The 24,551-nt window shown below is 41.7% G+C and overlaps 1 protein-coding gene across 1 annotated transcript in view; it reads left to right on the forward strand.

The window, feature by feature from the left end:
• LOC131234574 (probable LRR receptor-like serine/threonine-protein kinase At3g47570) overlaps positions 1-18,168 on the forward strand; it is a 34,716-nt gene extending 16,548 nt beyond the window's left edge. Inside the window, exons 2-3 of the mRNA XM_058231509.1 lie at positions 14,892-17,147; positions 17,674-18,168. Of these exons, the coding sequence (XP_058087492.1) occupies positions 14,892-17,147; positions 17,674-18,116 (2,699 nt within the window). The 3' untranslated portion in view covers positions 18,117-18,168. The remainder of the gene's footprint in view (positions 1-14,891; positions 17,148-17,673) is intronic.
• Positions 18,169-24,551: the final 6,383 nt, after the last annotated feature.

A 24,551-nucleotide genomic window follows, 5' to 3' on the forward strand; every position in this document is an offset into this window, starting at 1 on the left:
ACTGATCAACGGTCTGGATTGTCATACAGTTGGACTGGATGATTGAGTAGACCAGTGGGCCCCACTTCATGTGATGCGCTGCGCAGTCTATCTGCGCAGCTTTGCGTAATAGGGCTGGAATGCTATAACTGTCTTACGCAGACAGTAATTTGAGTTGTACTAGGATGCTACAATGTGGAGCATGGGAGAGAGAGTTGTGATGGGTTTCAAACTCCCTCTCCACAGATTCTATAAAAGAGAGCTGGGTCCCCAATCCTACACCATAGCAGAAATTCGAGTCCCATCTTGTGAATTGCAGAAAGGGTGTGAAGGAGAGGAAGATCCTAAGCTCTACAGGTTATCTGGTATTCTTATCCGGCTTCCATGGCGGCGTCTCAGCTAGGTAAGCTATCCGACCCCTGATCGCCATGTCCCATGCACAGACAGATCCGTGGGCCTATTCCGCATATAGATTAAGTCCCACACTTATGTCATGCAGTCCCGCTCACAGTTTCCATCACAAAGAAGCTCTGCGTCAATCTATGGTTGGATAAGGAGACAGATGCAGTCTGAGTGCTACCCCTGCCTGGGCCAAGCGGGTCATAAAGTTCTTGTGCAAGTATGCTGGGTGGGGCTCGTCGCAATGTTTGTGAGAAATCTACTCCGTTCATCCATTTTCTTAGCTCATTTTAGGTCATGAGACTAAAAATTAGGTGGATCAAAAATTCAAGTGGACCACACGAGAAGAAACAATTGGGATTCATTTAGCACCATTGAAACATTCTTATAGTCATAAAAGTTTTGTACAAAGGTTTCAATGGTAGGCATTTCTTCCCCCAATTTTTCCTTTCGTACGCTCCCCGTGACTTTTGGATTCACCTCATTTTTACTTTCATGTCCTAAAAGGAGCTCAAAAAATGGATGGACAAGATGAATTTCTCACAAACATAGCCGTGGCCCAATGCAGCATCCTTGCACAGGAACTTCCTGCAACGGCTTTCCCAGGGGATCTGTGTCCCGAGACAAGCAGGAGCTCTGAGGGGCTACAATTATATGTAGGTTTTGTATACAATATTCTCCTTACGTTTTGCTGAAATTTTGGATCAAACTGATATTTGTGTCTTCCCATCCATGTGTATATAACCTTATGAACCAATTGGGTGGCAAATAAACGCCATGGTATGCCCTAAGAAGTTTTCAATGGTGCACATCATTAGCACTACTGCTTCTTGTGGTGTGGTCCATTTGAGCCTTGTATTTACATCATTTTGGGGCTTATAACCTAAAATGACATGGCATAAGGGATGAGCGGTGTGTATAAAAGACATACATCACAGTGGCCTCTCAGAGCCTCATCATGCAGGGATAGTGCCCAATCCACGTCCCTTTGGGAGAGTCGACCTTCTCCACCCGATTTTCATCACAAAGAGCTTACCTGTCAAGCTATGGTTGGAAAGGGAGATTGCAGACCCAACATGAAGGTCCCATTCGCCAAGCACTTTTATACCTTCAGTTATTTCATCTTAACTTAGTTGCTTTCTTTATCCTGATTTCTATATATTTAAATGTGTGATTCCTATATTTTGATTTCTAATATTTAAAGGGAGATACTATTGTACGGTCGGACATCAAATTATCATAAAGGTCTGATAGTGGTCTCACAAAGAAAAGAACGATGTGATAGATCAAAGATAAGTGACCTCTTTGGTCAAAAGGCACCTTTAACTGAGGACCTGAAAAAGAGAAATTATGAGATAGTGCATGTCTTTTCTCAGTAGACCAGGGACTTCTTTTCACATTAGATGAAGACGGGAGTGACTAGGAAAAACACATCTAGCCAACCCTCAAAATCAAAATGATAGAAGTGCCATAAACCATGTTTATGGTGATCAGTGCTAGTTAATTAATACCCTATTTCTAAGACATTTTAATATTACAATGCAAGTCCTGTCCATTGTCTTGTCTGTTTGGCCTCCAACCTGTCCAGCAGGTTCTTCCAACCTTGAAAGTTGGATGCCACAAAAATCTAGCTGATCCGGCCATTGACTGAGTCACCATGTGAATTTAGGGTTTTAGCCATTGACTGAGTCACCATGTGAATTTAGGGTTTTTGGGTTGTTCATTTTTTTTTCCTTTGGAGTGGCTCACGAAACATCTGATAGGCCTGATTTTCACTGCATACAATTATTCTCGTGGGGCCCAAATATACGCCACTGTGGGCCCCAGCAGGTACTAGTGTATAAGCAAGTGAATGACTTATTACACATAATACCTCAATGACTAGGCGAATTTTACAAGTACTTGTAGAGGCATTTGTATCCCGAATAACTTGTGAAACAAGCTTACTCTACAAAGACTGGTAGAGGTATTTGCATCGACCAATGTGTGAACTGTTATACAAATTTTTGTATGTGGTTTTCTAACAATTTTATGCAGACACATGTCCATGATGTTGGGAACCATGGACGCATATAGAGCGGAATCAAGTAAAGTACACAAACATAATCGCACCAAAAAACTTAAACAAGAACAATCCAAATTTTATGTGACAAAACTCATATGGACAAAAACCATGACATAAAGTGAAAAATAATACACTATAAAATACAAAATTACAAGAGATAAATGATTTTACCAATTCGAACAAGCCTCAAATCTCCTTCGAACCCCTAACTATACCATTAAACCCTTATGAATGTTTTAAAAAGCCATAATACACCTTACTTCTCTCCTAGTCTTGATTACACCTGATACACACACACACACACACACACACACACACACACACACACACACGGAAATGCTCACCTGCGAACTAGTTCATACGTACTACATACGAACTTTTTTGAGAACTCATCATATCTGATGAGTCTTGCAAATCTGAACGGTCCACATGAAGCAGAACCTCATGAAACCCCCTGGTACGAATTTTTACTTTAATCCAAAACTTCGGTGGGCCATGAAAAATGCAAACAGTTTCTTCCCTTGATTTGAATTTCTCTTTGCTATGGCCCACCAGAATCTTCGATCAGGGTGAAAATTCACCCCGTGAGGTTTCATGAGATTCCGCATCTTATGGACCATCCGGATTCGACACCCATGACACGTGTGCAAAGGTGCGCACGTGCGTAGGTGAGCATGCCTCTACATATATATATATATATATTCACAACTGGAATAAGAAACAAATTATGCACTTATATAGTTCTACACGCAACTTTGATGGGACCTTCGATGTCATCGAATACCCGTCGATGCCATCGAAGACTATTTCGATGCATCAAGTAGCACCTTTAAAACTATCCAGCAATCAACATGAATTTTTTGAATTTTTTTGATGGGATCAAGCATTTGTCGATGACATCGATATCTAGTCAATAGGATCGAGCAGTCTATCGATGGCATCGATAGGCCCTATTACTAACGATATAAGACATTAACAACACATGATGGTCTGATAGGCTGCACAAACTCCAATAGGACCATCTGATCTTATGTAATACTTGACCTTTTAACCATTCAAAGTGGGGTAAAATTAGGGCTAAAAGTCAGGCGGGTTGGGTTGAGTCGGTGCTCAACCTTAGCCTAACCCAAGGTTCCTATACCTCAACCCTAACCCAACTTAACCCGGGTGAAGCCATTCTTTCTTAGAACTCAGACAATCTACAGTAGATGAGGAACCCAGATTGAGAAATCTTCATACAAACCAGAGAAGAACATCTTTCCGGAGGGGATTTGCTCCGCATGAGAAGAGAGAGGGCCCCTTCTAGGAGGGGGCATTCATCGTCTTTAGGAAGGAGGAGAGGTAGAGGGAGGTCTTGATTCAGGGCAGGAGAACAACAATCTAGGGCTAACCTCGATTATGGAAGAAATTGGGGATTGAGCTTATTCGTTGGAAACCTCCCCTATTCCTTCAATCACGGCAACCTCCTCCTCATATTTCAAAGGTATGGGAAGGTCTTGGATATCTATATTCCATGTTTCCCTGATTCCTCTAAGCTTAGAGGATATGCATTCATCCGGTTCCAATATAAGAGCGAAGGTAGGGCGGCAATGGGAGTTCTCAATGGGTAGAGAATCAATGAGAGGATTGTGCAAGTTTTCGAAGCAAAACCCTTGTATGGTCAACTGACTCTCCCATTGGAAAGCTTCCATTTCTTTCCGCAAGATCACGAATCCCTAGATCACCGTCCATAGGATATTGGCTCATACCTTTGTTGTTTGCCATCGGCCCAAAGAAAATCCTCGCCCTGATACCAATTGACGTAGGGATGAACGAAATGAGGTCGAGCATTGTCTTCCTCAAGAGGATAACTATTCTGAATCCACGGAATTACTCTAGACTCCTCACAAAGACTTCTCGAATCCATGAGAAAGAAAGCAAGCAAAATAAAAAATAAATTCTATAAAATTTGAAATTGATTAATGAATGAAATAAATGAGTTCACAACCCGTTAAATAATGATACCAAGCAATGGGAGAGAAATCAGAAGAAAACTACAACTAAAACAGCTATAATTTGCAACTTACTATTTATAGACGGTCATGATGTCTACTAGTGCGTAAGGTATTCGGCCAAAAATAGTAAGTGTCCTATTTGGCTTCACCAAACTGTTCTGATAATTATCCTAAGCTCTTTTCACGTGGGCGCAACTCCTAAAGCCCGACGGATGAAGAGTTATAATCAAACTTAAACTTACTATTTATAGTAAAAACGGAATTAAAATAGGGAAATGACCGTCAACCCAGGGGTATTTCACAAATCCGGCTTGCGCAACCTGGCAAAGTCGGGTTGGTTGGCTAAAGTAGCTCGTTCTACTGTTGTTCGCCATGTTTCTTCTTCCTCTTTCTGGCTTTTCCTACCTCCACTATCGGAAGACAGAATGCTCATTGTTGAGGGTCAAATATTGCATATTAAACCCCAGTTATTACCTAAATTTACAAACATCATACTATTTAACGGCCTATTTTAATCGTGTTTGTGTTGTAAGGTGTATTTAGGAGCCTAGACTGAAAAAAGGTACTAAAAACATGGATTTAATGATCAGAAATCACCAAGGCAAGGGACAGACTGCAGGGGACCGAGATCGAGGACTTTACATGCCAAATATCCGAGAAAATCAAGTAATTGAAGTCCAAGAGACCTGAAAATCGTTCAGAATGCAAGATCACAGGGTTCTCACCATCCGTTCGGCCTAAAACTTTATATCTGACCTGAGGACCATAAATTAACCGTACACATCAAATTTTAACCATTGGATCCTTGTAGAAGTGGCCCAACGGACAGATCAACCCATAAATCATCATGATGGACCCCACATGTACACTCCATATACATAGGGTACACGTGCGCTGGACGCGCACCGGACAGCAGATCCGGTCAATAGATGGTTAACCCGTCTCTCTCACACAGAGGAATCAATGGATTGGCGCTGGTTCGTCGGTTTTGGCTAGTGGGCCCCACCCATCTCACATTTCAGTGATCAGAGCCATCCATTCACCCCGGAGGGGGAGCACGACCCTCGCTAAGGTCGCCTTTTGGCCCATGCACACGTACACACGTGGATCATTAGAAAATGCAGGATGAACAGCGAGTTGATTTGATACAGTGAACCCACCAAAACCTGATAAAAACCACTCCTTCCTGACTAGTTTTTCGCCAGGAATCCAATAACGGGATAGATTCATCTAAAAACATCACTGTGAGGCCTACCGAACATGACAGTAAGGTGCGTATGAATTACGCATGTACTAAGAAAATTGGATTTTCCAGGCAGTTGTGGCCCATCACCGGTGATTGGATGGCCGATCTGAACCGTCCATCATATAGACCATCCAAAAACGTCCCAAGGGACGTTGTTTCTTTAGAAAAGAAGTGAGGGAAGTGAAAGTTTTCCATGCGTCTTCTTGGTTGCGTAAATAGGTTACGCAAAAAGCCTTTTGCCGACTTACGCACGCAACTGGCTGCGAAAACAGCCACCGACCGACTTAGCCACTGCCCCTGTTGTCTTTACAAAAGGAAGAGAGAAGGAGAAGGGAAGAATCATCTTGGACGTGAAGAAAGGGTGGAAACGTGGAAAGAGAGAGAGGGTGTGGAGTTCCTTTCTTCTTCTTTATTTTCTTTCTTTCGTTTCCTTTGATTATGTTTTTTCTCTCTTAGCCTAAGCATGTCTAGCTAAGCCTCTTAGCTAAGGCTAAGAGGTGAAGCTTGTAGTGTGATGGGATTGTGTTTACACCCCAAGTATAGGGTTGTGATGTAGTAATAATCTCGGTAAGACTGAGGTCGAATCCATAAGGACTGAACCTTGTACGTATTCTGAAAGTAACCAGAACTAGAACTAGAATAAGATGAAATCTAAATTGAGTGAATATGAGAGAATAATGGTGAAAATATTAATATAAAATTTGTAGAAATCAAAGGTAGGAAACTAGGGTGCCAAGGATCCACTTGTAGAGATCATGGAGATCTATGCTTGATTCAGAACTCAACTAGACTTCAAGTCCCATCTTCATTCAGTTGGAAGATATATTACTAAAGCTCAATCTGAACTTCTTTCGATCTAGTTTTCAAAGAGATGAAAGGTATAAGAATTAGAGATGATTCCATCACAAAACCATGCTCATGAGACAAAGTAAACAATAGAATTAAACTAATCCACAACCAATCAGAAAGATGTTTGAATGTTAGGAGGGATTCCATCATCCAACTATGTCTAGGGGTAATGGTGAACAACAGGGTTTCCTAATATCATAATCAAAATAAGGGAAAGGAAATACTCAAAGCCATTGCAGATCTATTATAATTGAAGTCACAACAAATCATTAAAAACTAAAAGCATTCCTATTAATCAAACAAAAATCAATATCAATTCAGTCTAACATGAATCAAAGCCGTAGAATCAATCCCATCACGCCACAAGCTTCACCTCTTAGCCCTAGCTAAGAGGTTTAGCCTGACATGATTGGGCTAGACCTCTCAAAAATCATAAGAAAGCAGTAAAAAAACAGAAACAAACAACTTCTAAACTCTCTCTCTCTCTCTCTCTCTCTCTCTCTCTCTCTCTTCCAGACGTCCCCCATATTTGAATGATGCCTCCACGGCTGTTCCACACCAAGATATCCCTTCTTTCTCTTCTCCTCTCCTTTATATAGGCACCAGGGGGGTCGGTTCGTGGCTGGAGTCGGTGGGAGAACCGACTTTACGCAGCAACCGACCTACGTGCATAAGAAAACGGAAACTGTTTGCGTTTGAAGTGGGATTTGGGACGTTGTCCGTCCCAAAACTCTCTTTTGGCTCCTTGGTTAGGGTTTTAGCTACCCTATGAAGATTTTGGACGGTTTAGATCAGACATTTGGCCACAAACAATGGCCCACAACTCCCTAGAATCCCGGACGCGTACGGAAGTCCGTTTTTAGAAACTTACTGCGTTGACGTGGTATTTATATGGTGCCATCCAAACCGTATATAAGGTCATTCCCACTGGGATGAAGTGAAAATAAAAAATCTTAACCTGATATATATATAAATAAAAATAAAAAATAAAAACTTTTGTGACCATGTAAATGTTTCAATGGTGTCCAACTGTTCCCTCCTGTGTGGCCCCTTGAGTCTTAGATCCAGCTGATTTCAATGGTGTCCAACCGTATACAAGGACGTTCAATTATCACGTTTTTGGCCCACTTGAGTTTCAGAAATGGTTCATTTTTGGCATTATGTCCTAAAATGTACTCACAAAACGGATTGACGGGGAGGATTTCTCACAAACATCACGGTGGACCCCACCTGAGTTCCCAACGCAGGAACTCTCCACGAAAGTCTTTCCCAGGAAATCGGCTTCCCGGAAACGCAACCTTTCTTACTAATGGAGCGGTATTTTGTAAATTGTTTTTTATTTTATTAAAGAGCTGTGCTGATGTCAGTACAAATGACGTGGACCAATTAAATTCTAGGATACGGGGAGACAGGGTGCGCTGGAAACAGAGGATCCGCACTCATATGAGCTACAAGAGCTACAAATATTGTATGTGAGTACAACTCATCCTGCATTCATGTTCTTTCTTCTTCATCATCCCATTTCCTATCCACGTAATGGAATTCCCACGTTTCAATCTCAGGGTATTATGGTCATTTATCCTCTTCCATGCAATCCTTCTCTCCTCCATCAACCCCTGCTCACCCTCTGTAATTACATTGAAAAATGAGACAGATCGACTCGCATTGCTCGCATTTAAAGAAGGTATTTCCAAAGATCCTCTTGGAATATTGAGTTCATGGAACGATTCTCTCCATTTCTGCAAATGGGAGGGAGTCACCTGCAGTCGCCGCCATCACCAGAGGGTCACCATCTTAAACCTGACGGACCACAGCTTGGTGGGCCACATATCACCTCACATTGGAAATCTCTCTTTCTTGAGAAGAATCGATCTCTCCACCAATAAATTCCAAGGCAAAATCCCTCAAGAAATCGGTCGTTTGTTCCGTCTTCAGATTCTCAACCTGACTGATAATTCACTCCAAGGAGAAATTGTTGTATTTTGTTTTAAAATAGCATTAAAATTTGAATTTTCAAATTTTCGGTAATTTCCCTCCAATTTTGAAAAGTTGTAGTACTTTTGAGTTGTAGATTTTGTCCCACATCGGATTTGAAAAGGTAAACTATCTTGTATATAAGATAGTCTTTTTGCCTAGGGCTTGAGCCCCTTTCAGGGGGCATGTGAATTTGGTCCTGTGGGGGGGCTATGCCAATAGCTCTAATCTATGCCATTGACTACACACGCGCGCGTGCGCGCCGAGCCGAGCCGAGTCGTGCCGTGCCGAGCCGAGCCGAGCCGAGTCCGAGTCCGTGTCCGTGTGCGTGTGCGTGTGCGTGTGCGCGTGCGCGACGCGACGGGACGGGACGGGCTGGGCTAGGTTGGGTGCGGGTGCGGGTGCGGGTGCGGTGTGTGTACTCGCAGGACTGTATGTGTGGGAGTATACTCGCATTTGCGCTTTTTCGTTTTAAACCAGAGAGATGCGTCCCTTCCGGTTGGTCGCACCTGTTGGGTTTAAACCCAACGGACCTAACCTTTTATAAAGGGTGCTTATGCACCACTTCGGAGTCTATATAAAGATAACCGATTCCAGTTTCAAATACGAAAAATTCTTCTCTTATAAAATGCTCTCTGATATTCAGTTTTAAGCAATTTTCTACTGAGTTCATCGCTGAGTCAACTTAGCACTTTCGGATTAAACTGCAAGTGGTTCGAGCGCGTGTACAGTGAGTGCACCGCTGGGACCGGGTCATAGTCGTTGTATCCTGGAGGTCGATTGCTCTAGAAACCTGTTGCACTTGGGACGCTGTCCAAGGGGAGCAAATTCGATTTCAAGCTGAGTGACTCAGTCACGCCTCGACTCATTCAATAAGTTCTTCTTTCTCAAAATTTATTTTCCTTTTTTGGTTCTCAATTTTTAATAGTCAGTTAATTCAACTAAATATAACAACAATCTTGAAATCGAAATTTGTTGAATTACATAGACTATGGCTACAGTAACAGTAAATGCTTCTACTGAGTTAGCCAAAATCGAACCGTTCGCTGGACAATCATTTAAACGGTGGAAACAAAAATTGATGTTCGCTCTGACCACCCTGAAAGTTTCATACATTTTATCTGAATCATTTACTATAGATCCAGCAAATCAAACTGAAGTAACAGATGAAAATAATTGTAAAAATTATATTCTAAACTCTTTATCCAACGAACTATATGTCGTGTATGCTTCTTACGTGTCTGCTAAAGACATATGGACTACTTTGGAAAAGAAATACATATTAGAAGATGCAGGCGCTAAGAAACATGCAATTGCTAATTTCCTTCATTATGAAATGACAGACGATATACCTGTCACAAATCAGATTCATGATTTTCAAAGTCTAGTTCATGAACTATCGACAGAAGGAATTAAGTTGGATGAAGTGTTTCTGTCAGGAGCACTAATAGAAAAGTTACCGCCCTCCTGGAAAGAATATAAGAATAGAATGAAACATAAAAAGAATGGTGTTTCTTTGGAAACCACTATCGTACACATACGAATAGAGGAGGCTAATAGAATCAGGGACCAAAAAGAAAATAAAAATGAGATAGATTCAAAGGCGAATCTTGTGGAATCAAGTCGGGCAAATAATAAGAAAAAGGGCAACTGTCATAACTGTGGCAAACCTGGACATTATACAAATGAATGCAGGCTCAAAAAGAAGAATGCAAACAATCAATTCAAGAAAAAGAAAAACTGCTACAACTGTGGAAAGCCTGGGCATCATGTCAAAACTGCAGGCTTAAGAAAAACAAAGATAAGTCGCAAGCTAATCTTACAGAAACAGGCAATGAGTCTGACATGATAGTAGCTGTGGTGTCAGAAGTCTTCCTTGTAAACAACTTGGAGTGGGTACTAGACACTGGTGCAACTAGGCACTTGTGCAAGGATCATAGCATGTTTACCTCCTATTAAATATCAGGAGATGATGAACAGGTGTTCATGGGTAATGTTAGAACGTCTCCAGTTGTAGGGAAAGGGAAAGTACTTCTGAAACTCACTTCTGGAAAGACTCTAATGTTGAATGATGTCCTACATGTGCCCGACATTAGAAGAAACTTGGTCTCTGGTTCATTCCTCAATAAGGCTGGTGTTAAGTTAGTATTTGATTCAAATAAGCTTGTAATGACTAAGAATGGAACTTTTGTTGGTAAGGGGTACTGTAGCGATGGTTTATTCATTATAAATGTATCCAATGATAATAATAAGAAGACATTCAGTTCTATTTATATTGTTGAACCTTTTTATCTATGGCATAGTAGATTAGGTCATGTGAATATAGCATCTTTGAAGAAAATGAAAAGATTAGGTTTATTATCTAATATATCTAATGAAGAATTTAACAAATGTGAAACATGTGTCGAATCAAAATTCATTAGAAAACCTTTTAAACAAATAGAAAGATCATCTGTTCTATTAGAGTTAATACACAGTAACTTAGGTGATTTTAGAAATCACATGTCTAGAGGTGGAAAAAGATATTATATAACTTTTGTAGATGATTACTCTAGGTTCACTAGAGTTTATCTGTTAAGGAACAAAGATGAAGCTTTAGATGCTTTTTCTAAATATAAAATTGAAGTTGAAAATCAGTTAAATATAAAAATTAAAAGACTTAGAACAGATAGAGGAGGTGAATATGAATCTTCTCAATTTAGAGAATTATGTGAAAAGAATGGAATAGTTCACGAAACTACAGCTCCTTATACACCAGAACAAAATGGAATAGCAGAACGTAAGAATAGAACTCTAAAAGAGATGATGAATGCTATGTTAAATAGTTCAGGCTTACCTTCAAATATGTGGGGAGAAGCAATTTTATCTGCTTGTTATATTCTAAATAGGATTCCTTCTAAATCTTCTGAACAAACACCATATGAACTATGGAAGAATCATGTTCCTAGTTACAAATATATTAAAGTGTGGGGTGTCTTGCTAAAGTAGGATTACTTGAAACTAAGAAAAGAAAGTTAGGTCCTAAAACGACCGACTGTATATTTATAGGTTACGCACAAAATAGTGCGACCTATAGGTTTCTAGTTTTAAAAACTAAGGATAATAATCTAGATCCTAATACAATTATAGAAGCTAGGGATGCAGAGTTCTTTGAGAACATATTCCCTATGAAATCTAAATCTATAGGAATAGAGGAAGTCAATGAATCAGATATTGCATCTACTAGTAAAAATGCATACGAGAAAGTAGTAGAAGAGATACAACCAAGAAAAAGTACTAGGGTTAGAAGAGAAACTAACCTAGGAGATGGTTTTTTCACTTTCTTAGTAGAAGATGATCCTACAACCTATATAGAAGTAATTAACTCTCCAGATGCAACCTTTTAGAAGGAAGCAATAAATGATGAGTTAGAATCTATTATATCTAATAACACTTGGAAAATTGTAGACCTACCACCTGGAAATAAACCAATAGGTTGTAAATGGGTGTTTAGAAAGAAACTAAAACCAGATGGGACTATTGATAAGTTTAAGGCTAGGTTGGTAACGAAAGGCTTTAAACAAAAAGAAGGAATAGATTACTTTGATACTTACTCTCCTGTAACTAGAATTACAACTATTAGGGTCTTAATAGCGATAGCCTCCATATATAAACTAGTGGTACACCAGATGGACGTTAAGACAGCTTTCCTAAATGGAGACTTAGAAGAAGAAATATATATGGAACAACTTGAGGGTTATAAGATATCAAGAAAAGAAAATAAAGTATGTAGACTAATTAAATCATTATATGGTTTAAAACAGGCTCCTAAACAATGGCATGAAAAATTTAATGGTATTTTAAAATCAAATGGTTATCATATAAATGATGTAGATAGATGTGTATATAGTAAAATTTCTGAAAATGATTATGTTATTATATGCCTTTATGTTGATGACATGCTTATTTTTGGAACTAATATTAAATTAGTTAATACAACTAAGAAATTCTTGTCATCTAAGTTTGACATGAAAGACTTAGGAGAGGCTAGTGTAATCTTGGGTATTGAAGTAACCAGGAAAAATGATGTTATTATATTATCTCAATCTCATTACATTGAGAAGATATTGAGAAAGTTTAACCATTTTGACCGTTTACCTATCAGTACTCCTTATGATTATAGTGTGACTCTCATGAAGAATACAGAAAATAGTGTGTCTCAATTGGAATATTCCAGAATAATTGGTAGCCTTATGTATCTAACAAACTGCACTAGACCAGACATTGCTTTTGCAGTAGATAGGCTAAGTAGATATACACATAACCCTGGAAAAGAGCATTGGAATGCTTTGTCTAGGATTTTGAGATACCTAAAAGGCAGTATAGCCTATGGTTTACATTATAATGATTTTCCTGCTGTATTAGAAGGATACAGTGATGCTAATTGGATTAGTGATTCAGATGAGACAAAATCCACGAGTGGATATGTCTTCACTTTAGGTGGAGGAGCAGTCTCTTGGAAGTCTACCAAGCAGACATGTATCGCTCGGTCTACTATGGAATCCGAGTTTATTGCCTTAGAAAAGGCTGGAACAGAAGCCGAGTGGCTTAGAAATCTCTTAGCTAATATACCATTGTGGCCAAAGCCTGTATCGACCATATCTATTCATTGTGACTGTCAAGCAGTTATAGCGAAAGCAAAGAGTAAAATATATAATGGAAAGAGCAGGCATATTAGACTCAGACACAACATAGTGAAACATATGTTGCGTGATGGAGTCATATCTATTGACTTTGTGAGGTCAGAAAAGAATCTAGCAGATCCTCTGACTAAAGGACTATCTAAAAGGTTAGTCAATGATACATCGAAGGGAATGGGGCTGAGCCTAATATATGAGCTGCCAGTGTCGGCAACCCAACTTATACAAGTGGAGATCCCATGAGATAGGTTCAATGGGTAAACAATAAGACACGAGGTAGACGATTACACTGAGTTGTATGAGCCCCTTCTATGGTGTACAGTGCGAGCAGCAACGCAAAAGGATGAGTTGTTAGAACTCTTAATGAATCCATAGCCATATATTTGATGGTGTATACAGTTGCTGCATACACTTGATGGAATTCACCTATATGGGTGTGGAGGTGGAGGCCGCTTCCTATGAGAATTTAGGCGAATTCTCTAGAGCACTCATGAAATCCAAGTAATGGTGTATGGCCGAAACGCACCGAACCACAGAATCACTTACAGAGGAAGAGTTGTGTGAGTGGCATGTACTTGCGATCTACATTAAAAGGATTCAGGTTCAAGACTATGGTGTCACCTGATTCCTGTAGACCTATCTTGCTTACTCTAATGTCGGTTCAAGTCTATGGTGACACCGGCACCATTGCACAACTATTACGCTTTAATCCGAAAGGGTTTTATTTTAAAACATGTAGGGGATTGTTGTATTTTGTTTTAAAATAGCATTAAAATTCGAATTTTTAAATTTTCGGTAATTTCCCTCCAATTTTGAAAAGTTGTAGTACTTTTGAGTTGTGGATTTTGTCCCACATCGGATTTGAAAAGGTAAACTATCTTGTATATAAGATAGTCTTTTTGCCTAGGGCTTGAGCCCCTTTCAGGGGGCATGTGAATTTGGTCCTGTGGGGGGGCTATGCCAATAGCTCTAATCTATGCCATTGACCACACACGCGCGCGCGCGCCGAGCCGAGCCGAGCCGAGCCGTGCCGTGCCGAGCCGAGCCGAGCCGAGCCCGAGTCCGTGTGTGCGTGCGCGTGCGCGACGCGACGCGACGGGCTGGGCTGGGCTGGGCTGGGTGCGGGTGCGGGTGCGGTGTGTGTACTCGCGTGAGTGTGTGTATGGGTACTCGCAGGACTGTATGTGCGGGAGTATACTCGCATTTGCGCTTTTTCGTTTTAAACCAGAGAGATGCGTCCCTTCCGGTTGGTCGCACCTGTTGGGTTTAAACCCAACGGACCTAACCTTTTATAAAGGGTGCTTATGCACCACTTCGGAGTCTATATAAAGATAACCGATTCCAGTTTCAAATACGAAAAATTCTTCTCTTATAAAACGCTCTCTGATATTCGGTTTTAAGCAATTTTCTACTGAGTTCATCGCTGAGTCAACTCAGCACTTTCGGATTAAACTGCAAGTGGTTCGAGCCCGTGTACAGTGAGTGCACCGCTGGGACCGGGTCATAGTCGTTGTATCCTGGAGGTCAATTGCTCTGGAAACCTGTTGCACTTAGGACGCTGTCCAAGGGGAGCAAATTCGATTTCAAGCCGAGTGACTCAGTCACGCCTCGACTCATTCAATAAGTTCTTCTTTCTCAAAATTTATTTTCCTTTTTTGGTTCTCGATTTTTAATAGTCTATTTAATTCAACTAAATATAACAACAGAAATTCCATCCAATCTGACCCACTGCTCAGAAATCATAGCCATTCACATCGAGCGGAATCAGTTGGACGGAAAACTTCCCACTGAGCTTGGCTCTTTGTCAAAGCTCAATGCTCTTAACGTCTACCGCAACAATCTCAGTGGAAGCATCCCACCTTCGTTGGGGAACCTTTCCTCTCTCACCACTCTTGATCTAACAAATAACATTTTGGACGGGCAAATTCCAAACCAGCTTGGTCAATTGGCAGGCATTATCTCTTTCCAGGTAGGTGGAAATCAGTTATCAGGTACGATTCCACCATCGATTTATAATCTCTCATCCATCCAAGTGTTTAGCGTGGCTTCTAATCGGCTACATGGAAGCTTTCCACCCAACCTAGGCCTTGCTTTTCCGCACCTGGAATGGATTTCTGTAGCTGTAAACCAATTCACTGGAACGCTGCCAAATTCATTGTCCAATGCTTCAAGTCTCGACCTTGTTGATTTTAGCAACAACAGTTTTAGTGGACATGTGCCTTTGAATCTAGGAAGTCTTTCCCGTCTCTACCGTTTCAATGTCGAGGTAAATCAGCTTGGAAGCAGGGAAGGTGATGACCTGAGCTTCCTTACTTCACTGACCAACTGCACCAATTTACAAGCCATATCTGCTAGTTTTAATTATCTCTCTGGTGAGTTGCCCGGCTCCATTGCTAATCTCTCGACACAGCTAAATATTCTGCTTTTAGGAAAAAACAAGATATTTGGAATCATTCCCAAGGAAATCGACAATCTCATCAACTTGAATGCTCTGAATCTGGGAGGGAATTCCATGAAGGGTACTCTTCCAGATGCTATTGGGAAGCTTAACAAGTTGCAAGCCTTGATTCTCTATCGAAATGAATTTTCAGGGCAAATCCCACCTTCAATTGGCAACATCACTGGATTAAGCAAACTCTACTTGTATGGAAATGATTTCCATGGAAGCATACCTTCTAGTTTTGGAAATTGGGGATTTATGGAAGAATTTTACATTTTTGAAAATAAACTCAATGGTACCATACTCAAACAAGTCGGCGCAGCTCAAATCAGCCTGTCTTGTAATTCATTCACTGGGTCTCTCCTGCTGGAAGTTGATAACTTAGAAAATATTCGGGAAATGGACGTCTCAGATAACAAACTATCAGGTGAAATTCCAGATACGTTAGGAAAGTGTCAAAGCATGGAGTTGCTTTATATGCATGGCAACTTGTTTCAAGGAACCATTCCAGAGTCTCTAAAGAATTTAAAAGGTATCGAAGGGCTAGATCTTTCGTGCAATAACTTGTCTGGGCAGATTCCAAAGTATTTTGAAGAATTTCATTTCTTACAGTATTTGAATTTGTCATTCAATAATTTCGAAGGTGAAGTGCCCAAAGGAGGGATCTTTGGAAATGCCAATGCAATTTCAGTTGTCGGAAACAGCAAACTCTGTGGTGGTATGCCAGAACTACAATTGCAAGGGTGCCCTAAGGAAGCTTCTAAGAAAAGAGGAAAGCCTCTTGCTTCCAGAGTAAAAGTCACAGTTATTACTGTGGTTTTATCTTTGTTTCTCCTGTCGTGTATCATTGCAGCTCTTTATTGGAGAAGAAATTCTCCAAAGAAAGCTTCTTCTCCATCTTCCACACAGAATCAGTGGTTACAAGTTTCTTATGCAGATCTCCTTCAAGCAACAGATGGGTTTTCTTCAGCTAACTTAATTGGTGTGGGAAGTTTCGGTTCTGTATATAAAGGAGTACTAGAATGCTTTGAAACACTTGTTGCAGTGAAGGTACTCAACCTCCTACAGCAAGGAGCTTTTAAGAGTTTTGCAGTTGAATGCGAAGCATTAAGAAACATCCGGCATCGAAATCTTGTCAAGATCTTAACGGTTTGCTCGAGCATTGATTTTAATGGCAATGATTTCAGAGCTCTAGTGTTTGAGTACATGCCTAATGGTAGTCTGGAGAAGTGGTTGCATCCAAATGTAGATGAACAACCTCAATTGAGGAATTTGAATCTTACCCAGAGGCTAAATATAGCCATTGATGTGGCTTTGGCATTAGATTATCTTCATCGTCATTACCAAACACCAATTGTTCATCGGGACCTAAAACCAAGCAATGTTCTTCTTAATGTTGACATGGTTGCCCATGTGGGTGACTTTGGTTTGGCAAGGTTCCTCTCTGAAGCTGCAGAAAGTTGCTCTCAAAATCAGATCAGCACATCTGGGATTAAGGGATCTATTGGGTATATTCCTCCAGGTAATTAAGGATTTTAGTCCTTTATCGTTTTATTTTTATCCATTTATCTTGCAAAATGATTGGTAATTTCCATATATATATATATTAATATTATGGTGAAGCTTGTTAAGAATGATATTATCCCATCAAAGCGATTTAGTGGGCATCAACAATTCATGATAGACCTTATCCAAGGGTAAACAATGACTAAATGTTGGCTAGATTGGCCCCACATTGATTCACACTATAACTAATAAGGTATGAAGAATTGTTACTAGATTATTTCTCTAGCTGTGATAAACTGTGTGTGAAAACAAAGGATTCTTGTTCTATTTATAGGATATTTTCTTAGAAGGACTATTTGTTGGGACAAACCATACACTCATCAAATTCCTTATTTTCAGATATTCTAAATTTTGGGAGAGGCAGAAATGTTAATTATATAAATGAAATTTCCCTTTTTCTCCCTCTCAATATCTAACCACTATTTTTATCTTTCTTTAAATAATTGCCTAACATTCAAATATGTGACATTTGTAAATCATAGAGCATGGGATGGGCGGTAAGGTGTCCACACATGGAGATGTATACAGTTATGGGATCCTTCTACTTGAGATGATCACTGGCAAGCGGCCAACTGATGACATGTTTAAGGACAATCAGAGCCTTCATCACTTTGCAAAGTCGGCTTTTCCAAAACAAGTAATGGAGATTATAGATCCAAGACTTCTCTTAGAAGATGCTGAAACTATTCAAGACAGTGAAAATCATAACAATTTGACAAATAGAATGCATGATTGCTTGGTTTCATTGGTCAACATTGGTGTATCATGTTCTACAGAAACGCCAAAGGAAAGAATGAAGATGAGAGATGTTGTCATGGAAATGCATGCAATTAGAGACTTATATCTCAAGGTTGGGATTCACCAACAGACACAAAATAGGCCCTTGTTGTTAGGTGAGGGTTCATCTTACCTCGGTAACTACTAAGATTATTAGTTACATTGAAGAAGATTCCGATATAAAATAGAACTGTTTGATATTGTTCTTAAGAAGCTCTAGATATATATTGTTCTGGTGTTGAATCTAGGGGAAGATTTTTTTTTTTTTTTTTTTAAATCCTTTGTTTAATCTTGTTTTAAACAGAGACTTTGTTGCAGATACAATTATTAGAATGGGTAAATAAAAGGGCCAAGGTGCTTCATGCCGATGGGCATTTGACCAGTGTTCAGATGGACGCAACAGTTCAATGGAGATTTAGTCCACCACCCATCCACTGAGAGTTCAACATGATGGAATATTGTGGAGGTGGACATTGTCTAATTGTACAGTTATTTTGTTCCTTGTGATATGGATTGATCCCAGAACCACCTAGTTGGGTGGATCCATGAATGTGGGGCCCACCATGATGATGTATGTGTTTTATGTCCACAATGTAGATCCATTTTGCTAGCTTACTTTCTTCTTCTTCTTTTTTTTTTTTTTCTTTTAATTGCATGGACTAAAAAAAAAAAGAATCAAATCCAAAACTCAGGTGGACCACACCACAGAAACCGTCGTGATTGAACGCCCACCATTAAAAACTTCATGCGGCCCATTGTAATGTTTATTTGCTATCCCACCGTTGATATGGTCACACAGACCTGGATGAAGGGAAAACAAAGATACCACTTGATCCAGAGCTTTTATGGTCACCAATAATTTTTTTAATGATGGCCGATCAATAACCTGTTTCCTGCGGTGTGGTCAACCAGCGATTTGCATCTGCTTTATTTTTAGGCTCATGCCATAAAATGAGCTGGCAAAATGGATGGACGGCCTAAATATGAAACACATACAACACATCCTTGATGTATCCTTTATTTGCTGTCCCACGGTTGATAAGGTCACACAGACCTGAAGGAAGGGAAACCAGAGATATCCTTGATCCAGAGCTTTTATGGTCACCAAGAATTTATTTTTTTAATGATGGCCGATCAATCACCCTGTTTCCTGTGGTGTGGTCAACCGGCGATTTGGATCTGCTTTATTTTTGGGCGTATGCTATAAAATGAGCAGAAAAAAATGGATGGACAGCATACATATGAAACACATACAACACATCCTTGTGTATGCTAAACTTTGGCATTCCATCTCCCTTTCATCACACGTCTGATCCAACGAGTTAAAGTCAATGCGTCAACATCAACAACGTCAGGTCCTACGGATAAACAATATTAATCCAGCAACAATTGGCAAGTTGTATGATCCGAGTTGTCTGATCCAAGCCTTTTATCAGGTGCCCAACGTGTGGGAGCTGGTACGAAATCAGGCATGTCCAGCCATCAGGTTGGCCAAATGTTTGATATGCAAAAGAAATGATAAGATCAAAAAAGAAATTTTATGAACAGCCTAGCCCGTCTTCAATGTTATTATCGTACGGAACCGAAATCCAATATTAATGTTTTGGCAGGGCCTAAAACGCCCAAGCTTGTTCGGTCCACCATCTTTTATATGTAAAATCTACTCGTTCCATCAGTTTTCTATCTTCGATTCCAGGACCTAGAGTGAAAATTCAGCCATACAAACAACACAGGTGGGCCACACCATTTGATTTTCAGTACATGAGGTGGCACAAAAGTTTTGGATCAAACTGATATTTGTGTTTTTCCTTTTTTTGGAGGTCTGTGCGACCTCGTGAATTGGTTTGGTGACAAGTAAACATCACTAACGGTGGACATCATTCTCCCCACTGTTTTCTGTGGTGCGGTCCACATAAGGTTTGGATTTGCCTCTTTTTTGAGTTCATGCCTTAGAATTAGCTGAAAAATAGACGGATGGCTTGGATAAAACACATACATCATGATGGGGCCTATAGAGCTTTGACCCCAACTGGCTGGCTGCCATTGGGGTCACCAACCAATCTGCGTCCGAAAATCAGCCCAAACCAAACCCAAAAGTGGTGGGCCCATTTCCAATTCAGCCTCCTCCTCATGAGTTATAAATTCTACCTGAAAGACCATTCTGTTTTGGACAGTGGAAATAGGAAAAGCAATAAAAAAGGAAGGAGAACCAGAGATGACAGCAACGGGGAAGCTGCTCACCCCCCAAAGCCAAACCTTTTAAAAGCCTATCTGATGGGCCATCATTCCATCAACTCATCTAAAACAGCATGTCAAGATTATTGACAAATGTCTTAAATTTGTTTGAAACATGGTCTTTTGATGTTGTTGATGCAAAAAACCGGTACGTCCTCCTTACTCCTCTCACATGCACAAGAAGGAGACAATAGAGACCCCTTCGATGCTAAAGTCAGCAACATGATTATATAAAGGAGTTTTTAGGAGAGTTTTTTGTGTACCTTTCACCTTGGAGATATCTTCCATTTATAGGGAGAAGAGGGTCCCATCGTACCAGGATCCTCTTACTAGATTTTTGGCAAGGTATTTCGTTTTATGCCATTTTTTCCTTGCTCGGACTGATCTGGGTCGACTCTACTGATAAGTGAGTCACGGCCTGCTATAAAGGGTGAAGCTACTTGCCAGCTGTCGGACAGAATGGGACTGATTCATGATCAGTGTATTCTTTCATCCGGTAGCCGACTCTATAACTGACCTAGATATGGGTCGGTTTTATGGTTGGTCGGGTGGCTTCTGAGCATTGGGCCTTAGTCAGTCTCTTTGGATATTGCTGCCTTGTTTACTGAGTCAACTTCATGCATCTCGTATACTTCGCCTCATGGCTCTCGGCTTTGTAAGTCTCGATTGGGATTCATTTCCTACGATCCGAGCTAAGTCTCTCCTTAGGCGTCATGTTTCTGACCTCGGTCGGGCTTGTTGCCTCAGAGTTTCAGGCAGTGTCAGTAGAATTGGTCCATTCCATAGTCAAGTATCTGGACTTGTTATATTTTTCCCCCAACAGTGAGCCCCCCTTACTCCTTGTGTGAACTATATTGATGCTAAGGAGTAAAGAGTCATTGAGTCGGCTTGGACTGGGACCGATGTTACGATGGATCATTTAATGCCCGCAGGAGTCATGCATCATTTAGAACACGTGTCTGTTCGTTGATCGAGGTCACACGAGCAAGCAACCATCAGAGTGCTTTTTCCGCTTATGAGCGTTGAATGGGTGGCAAGGGCGGCGCTTGCGTTGTTTGAAACGTGTCACGTGTCAGGCGAGGGAGTCGAAGCAGCCGTCGACTCGACTTCTCTTTAAATGACCTAGCCACGTGGCGCGGCTATAAATGGGGGAGCAGGAGGCTCCTCTCCCTTTTTACGTGCGTGTTTTCCTTTTTCCTCAATCTCCATTTTCCCTGATTTCGCGTTTTCCGCCATTTTCGTTTCCATTTCCTACTTCCCCCCGGGAGGGAGCTTCCTGTGACGAGGGTGAAGTGAGGCGTCTCTGGGACGTTTCAGAATCACCCTCGCTGCTGCCGGAGATGGCTGTTGGCGCCAATGAAGCTTTTTAGCATTCCAAAAGGGTGGCTGGATCTTCAGTAGAGCATCCTACTTCGGCGGGCTCCTCTCGCAGGGGGCATCATTAGCGACTGCTCCTGGCAGACCCAATCCCCCTGGGGAGGAAATGGAAGAAGAGGATGAGGTGGCCGAAGGGGCCAGTGAATCGGTCCCTGTCAGGAGATCGACAATTGCTGCTGAGTTGGTAGCCGAGGGAGGGGAGGCTAGAGATGAGCAGAGGGGTCCCGTTCCCTCGGTTTTAAATGAGGCGGATCTGGACAAGATCAGGGCCGAGTACCATGTCCCGGACTCGGTCATTATCTGCCTTTCCCTTCCGAATGAGTTACCCAACCATCCCCCTGCCGAGATGGTCGTAATTTTTTGAGTCGCTTTGCAGTGCGGCTTGCGTCTGCCCCTTCAGGGGATAGCTCAGGATTTACTTTCTCAACTTCAGATAGCGCCCGGGCAGATAGTTCCGAACGGGTGGAGGAAATTGTTCGGATGTTTGGTGTTGTGGGCTGAGATGGAGCAGCCCCTACTGACTATCGACGAGTTTCTTTATTTGTTTTAAGAATGGCCGAACCTGCAGCAGCTCGGCTGGTACTTTTTGTATGCTTAGCGGAATAAAGGCGGTCCTTTGATAACCGACCCTCCTATCTCCAACAAGCATTGGAGAGATAGATGGTTCTAGGCATGTGGCCGCTAGGAGACTGCCGAACTAGGGCCCATCGAGTCTTGTGTTCCTCGGGCGTTCTCCTAAGCAAGTGCACTACCAAAAAAAGGGGCAAAGGCTACGGATAAAATCCGTAGCCATAGACCTATGGCTACGGACTAAAACCGTAGCTAGTCCGTAACACGACCGTCGTCGTAGGTGCCATAACAATAGGTCCGGAACCTATGGCTACGGATTTAATCCGTAGCTATAGGTTAAATAGCTACAGATATAATCCGTAGCAATTATATCTGTAGCAAAAACTTCAAACAGCTACGGTTATTATTTGTAGCTGAAAGTCCGTAGCAATAGGCCAAAATTGAAAAGGCTACACCTGTCTGATTAGTGGCTATGGATTTAATCCGTAGCTATAGGTTAAATAGCTATAGATATAATCCGTAGCAATTATATCTGTAGCAAAAACTTCAAACAGCTACGGATCTTATTTGTAGCTGAAGGTCCGTAGCAATATGCCAAAATTGAAAAGACTACACCTGTCTAATTAGTGCCTACGGTCAATATTCGTAGCTATTTTGTACAGTCATTCCGACCGTGATAGTCCCCGACGCGGAGGAAGGGGCGAAAGTGGCAGACGCAGTGGCTCCCGAGCCTCAGGTGGCTCTTGAGCCAGGACCTGTTACTGAGCAGGTTCTAGAGCAGAGGAGAGGGGAGCCCTCAGGAGGGGAGACTACTCAACAGGAGACGTCGGTCTTCCAACAGGCCATGTTGGACATGGTCCCCTGGGCAATTTTCCACGGGAGTGAAAAAGAATTCGCTGCCCTCTTCGAAGCTCCCCAGAGGCGGACTCTCTCTCATGCAGCGAAGATACTTCTCGAGGTAAGATTTGAACTTCGCGCTTGTCTTGTCGATTTGTTCGAGCCTAATCTGACCTTATGTTTTTCTTTTGCAGTTCGCTCCTTGTCTGCTCAGGGTTAGCTCGGACCTAGCTGACGCTCAGAAGCGAGCAGTGGAGGCGGAAGCACAATGTGAAGCCATCGTGACTTCCTTTTTTGCTGACTCTTTGGCCGAGACTTTTGCATTTTGGGCGGCCTCACGCATGATCCGGGTTTCTTCGGCATTCGCATATTTATCCGACCAAGCCATAAATTCTGCCAGTATAGTAGGTGGGTTCTTGTCTAAGGAAGTGAGGAATGGTTTATCTCTCACGCCTTGCATGATCGAGTTTAGAGTTGTCTCGTCCGAATGCTTCCAGACTTAGAGCGACTCGAAATTGAAGCGCTTGATATAATCCTTCAGCAATTCTCCTTCCTTCTGGACTATATTGTTCAAATGCGCTGATGACTTTAATTTTTTCTTCCCCCTGATGAAATTGGTGAGCGAGGAAAGCATCGCTGAGTTCAGTAAACGAGTTAATTGATTTTGGCTTCAACTGCTTGAACCACAACCGGGCTACGTCAGCCAAAGTAAGGGAGAAGGCCCGACACATCACAGCATCCGAGGCATCATGTAATTCCATATACGTCTGGTAAGATTCGATATACTCTGTTGGGTCGGTTTTACCGGTGAAAAGCGTAATTTGTAGAAGACGGAATCATTTCGGTAACCGAGCTTATATAATCTCTTCTGTGAATGGGGACGCCTTTGCCTTGGGCCTTGTCTAACGTGTGTCAAGATTTTGCTTCATGTCCACGATCTTTTCCCGTACTTCCCTTCGGAAGTCTTGCAGGTCAGCTTTCCAGGGTTCGTCGCTATCAGCCGTACCCTCGACCGGAGGCTTGTTGCGCCTTCTCCGATCTATTTCATGTCGAAGATCAGAGGAAAGCAGTGGAGCAGTCACAGACTGAGAAGGTGAGGACTCGGCTAGACCCTAGTGCTGACTCTGCTGAGGGATAGATCGAGGAGCGGCAGGCTAAGGATTAGTGAATTGTTGCGAGGCGTTTGCCACCCAACCCTCGTCATGTTGGGGCGGCTGAACTTGCTGGCGATGAATCTACTCAAGCATTTGCTTCATAAAGTTTATATCGGTCCTTAATTCTTGGACCTCTTTATCTAACTGTCCATTTCCTCGCTTCCGCTGAATGTGTCTGGTTGAAACGGACGTCGCCGGATGGGCCACAGAACCCTATCGATTATCGAGTCGGTTTTGGGCTCCGTTCGTACCAGGTGGGCCTTCTATTGCCGGCGGTCCGGTGACAGCGACCTCGTTAGGCTCGTTTTGAGTGGTTCTTCTAGTTCTCGCCATTGGAGATCTGTGATAGAGCTTAGAAAATGACTTTTCGTATTGTTTCCCACAGACAGCGCCAAACTGTTGATGCAAAA

This window comes from Magnolia sinica, chromosome 19 (genome assembly GCF_029962835.1).
Source record: "Magnolia sinica isolate HGM2019 chromosome 19, MsV1, whole genome shotgun sequence".
NCBI lineage: Eukaryota > Viridiplantae > Streptophyta > Magnoliopsida > Magnoliales > Magnoliaceae > Magnolia > Magnolia sinica.